The following is a 6,413-nucleotide window of genomic DNA, read 5'->3' on the forward strand; positions in this document are numbered from 1 at the left end:
TCTGCATTTCCAAAGTGACCATTTAAAGCTGATACTCTTTCTTTAGATAACTAATAGTGTGCTCTGGGCAACAGTCAAGCCCTGTTCTTGTATTTTTTGTAGATTAGTAGTTTTATAGCATCAACAAAAATCTATTAAGCATGTCCTATACTAGGAACCATGCAAAGTACTTTAGACCTGAAAGATATTTTATATAAAGTAACAAGATATGGAAACAACCTAAATACCCATCAGTGGATAAATGAATAAAAATGATATGGTGTATATGTTATAAGATAAGAAGAAGCTAGGAAAATTCCAGGGCAGGAGAAATAGGGAAACTGAGACAGGGAAGTTAAAACAAAGGCCAAACCGTCCTGCCTGGTTTGGCTCAGTGGTTAGAGCATCAGCCCCAGGACTGAAGGGTCTTGGGTTTGATTCGTGGTCTCTGGTATGTACCTGGGTTTCAGGTTTAATACCCAGCCCTGGTCTAGGTCATGTGGGAGGCACATCTCAACCAATCAATGTTTCTCTCTCATCTCTCTCTCTCTCTCTCTCCCCCCCCCCCTCCCTCTCTCTCTCCTTTCTATTCTATCTAAAACCAATGGGAAAATATCCTTGGGTGAGGACTAACACAAAAACAATAAAAACAAAGGCCAAAGAGTATGGCCAATTTGCAGCTGGCCTGCAAATAACACGCTATTATCTTCTCCAGCCAAGTACACCAAGAGCAAATGGTTAAAAGCCTCCCTAATGAGAGAACACAGGAAAGGGGGAGAGAAGGGGGGAGTCTTTATCACCCACTAAACAAAGAAATAAGTTGTTTTAGGGAAGGGGAAAGGGGGAAATTTTATTCTTTTTTACTCTTAAGCAGAAAAGCCAGCAGTCTCAAGGCTTGACAAGATAAAATTACCAGGTGCTTTACATGAATTCTGGGAAAGCCACAACAAAGTAAAAAGGAACCTTGAGAATTAAACTGTACCAAAATATTCAGCATAGAAATTTGGAAACCTATACACAGGGGTGCTATATAAGGCCTGGGACCCCCACCCAGCTGTCTTCTTAGACTTGCTGAGAGCCCATCTGTGCTTCAGAAGCCAGATGTACAGATTTGCTTGCTTCTTTAATGAACTTGCTTTCTTTAATAAATTGTTGCTGCTGTTGTTTTTTAACACCACAATTGCCTGGAGTTTTCTCCTTTAAAGTTGTTTGTATAAGAAAACAAGAATTGAGGATGGGGACAGCCCTCTCCCTCTGACTCAGGAGGCTGTCCTATAACACCTCTCTGATGTCTAAGAGGTGCCTGTTTCATATATACACAGTGCAATATTATTCAGCCATGAAAAGGGTGGATATCCTGCCATTTGCAACAACATGGATAGACCTTGAGCACATTATTCTAAGTGAGATAAGTGAGAGAAAGACAAGTAGGGTATGATATTATCTATATGTGCAATCTAAAAAAAGTCAAACTTGAAAAAAACAGTAAAATGGTGGTTACCAGGAAATGGGGTGAGGGGATAAAAATTGATGTTGTTTAAAGGTACAAACTTACAATGACTAGTAAAAAAGCCATAGTGATCTAATGCACAGTATAATAAATATAGATAATATAGTACTATAATTATGTACTGTGGGTAATCATATTATAATATATAATTATATCAAAGTAACACATTGTACACCTTAAATTTACAGTGTTATATGCCAAATATGGTTAGTTAAAAATAAGTTGATTTTTAAAACTTTGAAAAGATTGGCATTTAGGCATGTCTCTTAGCAATCTGGGATCTCAAGACTGGATAGTCAGTATTCTTGGCTGCTAGGTGCACCCTTGCTCACCTTTCAGTCTCATGTATTGATTTCATTAGATTTCCCTTAGGGTTATAGGAGTGCCTCAATATGTCTCCTATATACCTTTTACAGGCGCAATTTTGCATACAATACTGCCTAGTAATAACAGTAACATTGAGCAGCTATTATGCATGCCTTATATATAGTGATATATTAAGTGCCTTAGATGTATTTTTCCATTTGATCCTTAAAACCATCCTATGCAATAGATATTATTATCATTATTATTTTTAATCCTCACTCAAGAATATGTTTTCATTGATTCTAGAGAGAGGAAGGGAGAGAGAGAGCAAGAGAGAGAGAGGTGAGAGAGAAACATCAATCAGTTGCCTCCCTTACTTGCCTCAACCAGGGATCAGACCCATAACCTGGGTATATTCCCTGACTGGGAATCAAACCCACAGCCCTTTAGTGCATAGGATGACACTCCAACAAACTGAGCCACACTGTCCAGGGCTGCAATAAATATTATTAATGTCTTCATTATACAGACGAGGAAACTGGTGCTTAAAGACATAAACATCAGTTATCAGAAAAATCCACTTTTGTGAAATGACTCATTTTCCAACAATGCCAGACTCAAGAGGTGTTTTTGTATTATCTAGTATTCTTAGGACTGAAAAACAGTTTAGTATACCTTCTGGCAGCTTCAGAGTTCAGAAATCATGGCAACCTCACCATGTTTTATTTACCAAATAAAGGTGAAAATATGTTGCATAGTAACCATCATTGTATAAGGTGTACAGAGTGGTCTCAGGATATACTTACTACCTCAAAAGCCATACACAGTAGTGCCCATACACACACACGTGCTCATGCACATACATGTGCCCATACAAATGTTTGTGTATGCATAAGCAGGCACACATGCAAGCTAAAATTGTGAAATTGAGAAACCTGGAATAAAATATTCTGAGACAAGTACAGCTTGATGTTATGGCTAACTTTAGGAAAAATTCTGAAGCAAGCCAATTTTATGTGGGGCAAAGCTACTTGTACTATTATTAATAATAGTAGCTCGTACTTGAAGAATACTATGTGTCAGGTACTCTTCAATGAACATGAATTCATTGAAATCTCACACCAATTCTATGAGATAGGTAATAATATTATTCCCACTTTACAGCTGAGGAGTATGAAACATAGAGGCATTGTTAAGTAACATGTCAAACAAAGGTAACAAAGCTACTTGTATGAGAGAACTGAGATTTGAAGTCAAGCAATCTAGTATCAGGGTCCATGTTCAAACTACTACTAGTACTTCTCCAGAAATAATACTACTAACGCATGTCTACACTTCTTATGTCCCTGATCCTGTACTGAGCACTCTACATAAATTATCTCATAGAGGTTTTGAGGCTGGAGATCTTAGTTATAAATTATTATGCAGTATTTCATTTGCTTTTTTTTTTTTTAATTCTCACCCAAGGACATTTTTGCATTTATCTTCAGATAGAGCAGGAGGGAAAAAGGGAGAAAGAGAGAGAGACATTGACATGAGAGAGACACATCTACTGATTGCCACCCACACAACCCCAGGTGGGGCCGGGAACAAACTGCAACAGAGGTACGTGCCCTTAGTGGGAATTGAACCTGGGTGTCTCTGATCCACGGGCCGACGCTCTAACCGCTGAGCCAAACCGGCCAGGGCTCATTTGATCTTTAAAACAACCTCATTATTGTGTCCATTTTACAGATAAAAACACTGTGGCACAGAGAAGTTAAGTAACTTGGCACACAGCCGAAAGTACCAATTAAATTGCAGTAAACCCCCCTATACGTACAGTAAAAATCTACATAATATAAAATAATGCAGTATAATTTAATATATAATTTCTACCCCAGGGCCAGGTTATCTCAGCTTTCAAGGCCTCTGTCCTAAAGCATTAATGGAAAAAAATAACAATAGACTTTCCTTTTTTCCCAACTCAGGGAGAATGTAGTGACCCTCTGCAGCAGTCCACTTTTGGTTCCTCTTACTAGGGAAGCACCCTACACAAGGTCTGTCATCAGAAGCCTGCTTTCATGGCTTGGATGCTCTCTAAAAGATACCAAGTTTTTAGTTTTGTTTTACTTTGCAAACGGTTTCTGGAAAAGCCAAACTAGCAAGCGGAGCCACCAATCTCAACCATGGTTTCTGAAAAAGCTTCCTCTGTTTAACACTGAAAATAAACCAAGGACTTTTACAACAACACTATCTTCACCAGCACGGTGAAAAACTGATGACAATAAGGAAGACAATCTGGGTGTGCTTACCTCCACTTGAAGGGTTGCACACCCTTTCAGGAAGTCATTGATGTTGTTGATGCAGTCAGCTTCTGTTTGGGGCTCCAGACAGTACTAGAGAAACATAGTCAAATGTCACTTGAAGACGATCATCCCAGGCCTAGTGTACCATATTCACCATTCGCTGATAACTACATAAGCAGGCTTTTTAAAGCAGGAAGCAACATTGCTGTCAGTCCAGGAAGAGAAATTACCACCAAAGGAAGTGATGCAAAAATCTAAACGGTTGGTATTTGTTTTAAATATCACCAAACCTTTAGTCTCAAGCATCTCTACGTATAAACTGTCTTTTGCATGCTTTTTGCCTGAGTGTGGTGATAGCAAATCAAAGAAACCCAGATATATTTTTTAGCTTGGTTTTGCTTTCAACTTATTACCTCGCTGTCTCTTCTTCATAATAATTTATTCAAGTATATTTTCCCTCTTTGTTGTTCTCTTCATTTGATCATAATAATCTACATTTTACCACCATTTTCTCACTGTTTTTCAAGTTTACAAAATTATAAGTAAATCAGTTTATTCAGTGAAAATACAAACTGGTTTAAGAAGTAAAAAAAAAAAAAAACAGATTCATTGTCACATTCCCTGCTAACCTTAAGAACATAACTCTATAAGTCTAACTTTAAACTGACTTAAAGTCCCTGTTTCAGAAATTATCCACTTTTGAGACCATGGGTTTCCAACATTATTTTATTTTTTTTGAAAGAGAATAGGGTAGTTTCACTTTGAGCACATGTTGCATTTGAAACATGTATTTGGTTTTTATTGTTTTAACAAACCTACGTGACATTTAGGATTATTTCTCCTAGTTGTTAGTCACTTTTTCAATGGATATTTTATTTCTTTGAGAAGAAAATCTACATTGATTTTAGTCAAACTGTCACTAAACACCATCAACATCTGTTATAAATCATCCCATTATTCCACAGACTTATATGTACCTCAAGTTCAAAACATCTCCTAGGTACACAGGGAGGTGTAACACTTATCTCCATGATAGAATAAGCTTGTCATTTTGTTTGTTTTTGTTTTTGAATAAGCTGGTGATACAGGTGTTCTCTTTGTCCCCTGGTACCAGTTGTGTAACAGGTTTTTATAATATTAACACTTGGTGACCAATTACTAAAGAATAACATTTCATTTTCTGACTTTTTCAAACTACGAAAACAGTAACAAAGAATGATTAATTCTTAGAAAGAGATTAACATAGGAGAGTCCCAAGACCAGGGCAATAGAAAATCTCAAGGGTTACATTATTGCTGCTCTCTGGTGGTTAGTATTCCTAAAGATACTACAAATGTCCCTTACCTTTTCTACAGAGCCAGGCCTCAGTCTGTTGATCAGTTTGCACAGCACTACACCATTTTTCAGCGAGGACTTCAAGAACTGCTCTGGATCACAGATGGTCTTTTTTGGGGAATCTAAAACTCCCAAGGATATAAGCCATGTCACGATTTGCTCTTCTGGATTCATTTCTGAGGACTGTACACTCTGAACAGCTCTCTGGGGCAGCGGCAAGAACTAAGCCACATCCGCGATTGCATCTGCTGTTGTCTTCCTTTTTATGAGTTCTCCTCTGGTGTTTGCAGAGCAAAGCTTTAAAACAACTTTTCTTAGACAACAGTGGAACCTACTCAAATTATGGGATTTCAAAACCGCAGAGATCACACTCAAAAATGTGGAAAGAGAATGAATACAAAAACCCTGGATAATACGTATTTCTTTGTCAAAACCTGCAAAAAAAATCGTTAGAATAAAAAAAGAAGAAACACAAACATACAAAAAAAAAAAAAAAGAAACAGTGCAAGAAGCTGTAAGGGAAGGAAGTGAGGAAGATGCTGGGGAGGGAGGAGAAAGGAGGCAACTGCTCTTAGAAAACAGAGGTAAGCCAGCACATCAGGGGACTTTGGAAAAGAAACACTCTTAGGCCAGTCTGGGAAATGCAGTCAATAAATAGTCTAGCCCCAGTGAAAATCTGGCTTCTGTCAGGAGGATGATGCCAACTGGCTTTCAGGACAGAGATATCTGAGCCTTGTGGGGAGTTATGCTGGCACAACATGGCTCAAAGAAGGTAGGCTCAGAAAATTCTTCCACAAAATGGCTGGATGTCCTCATACTGTCTCACAAAGATGGTGTGTTATGATCATTCCTTGCAAAACACATTGAGTTGCATGGTGACACAGTGCCAAGCAAATGAAGACTGTGCCTGCTGTCAGCCATCACTGTGTATAAGGAGAAGCTACAAGAATGGCATTTTACTTTGGGCCAAAAAATTATATTTAAGGAAATAGGTT

The 6,413-nt window shown here is 38.1% G+C and overlaps 1 protein-coding gene across 2 annotated transcripts in view; it reads right to left on the reverse strand.

Moving 5' to 3' along the window:
• Positions 1–5,716, reverse strand: part of ARHGEF6 (Rac/Cdc42 guanine nucleotide exchange factor 6) — a 293,880-nt gene extending 288,164 nt beyond the window's left edge. Inside the window, exons 1-2 of one of the 2 annotated variants that reach the window (XM_036270036.1) lie at positions 5,428–5,716; positions 4,090–4,173 (exon numbers count right to left, since the gene is read on the reverse strand). In XM_036270036.1, the coding sequence (XP_036125929.1) occupies positions 4,090–4,173; positions 5,428–5,592 (249 nt within the window). In that variant the 5' untranslated portion in view covers positions 5,593–5,716. The remainder of the gene's footprint in view (positions 1–4,089; positions 4,174–5,427) is intronic. The other variant, XM_036270035.1, reaches the window with a different exon arrangement.
• Between the last annotated feature and the right edge of the window lie 697 nt (positions 5,717–6,413).

The sequence above is a fragment of the Molossus molossus genome, unplaced genomic scaffold (assembly GCF_014108415.1).
Source record: "Molossus molossus isolate mMolMol1 unplaced genomic scaffold, mMolMol1.p scaffold_m16_p_2, whole genome shotgun sequence".
Lineage (NCBI taxonomy): Eukaryota > Metazoa > Chordata > Mammalia > Chiroptera > Molossidae > Molossus > Molossus molossus.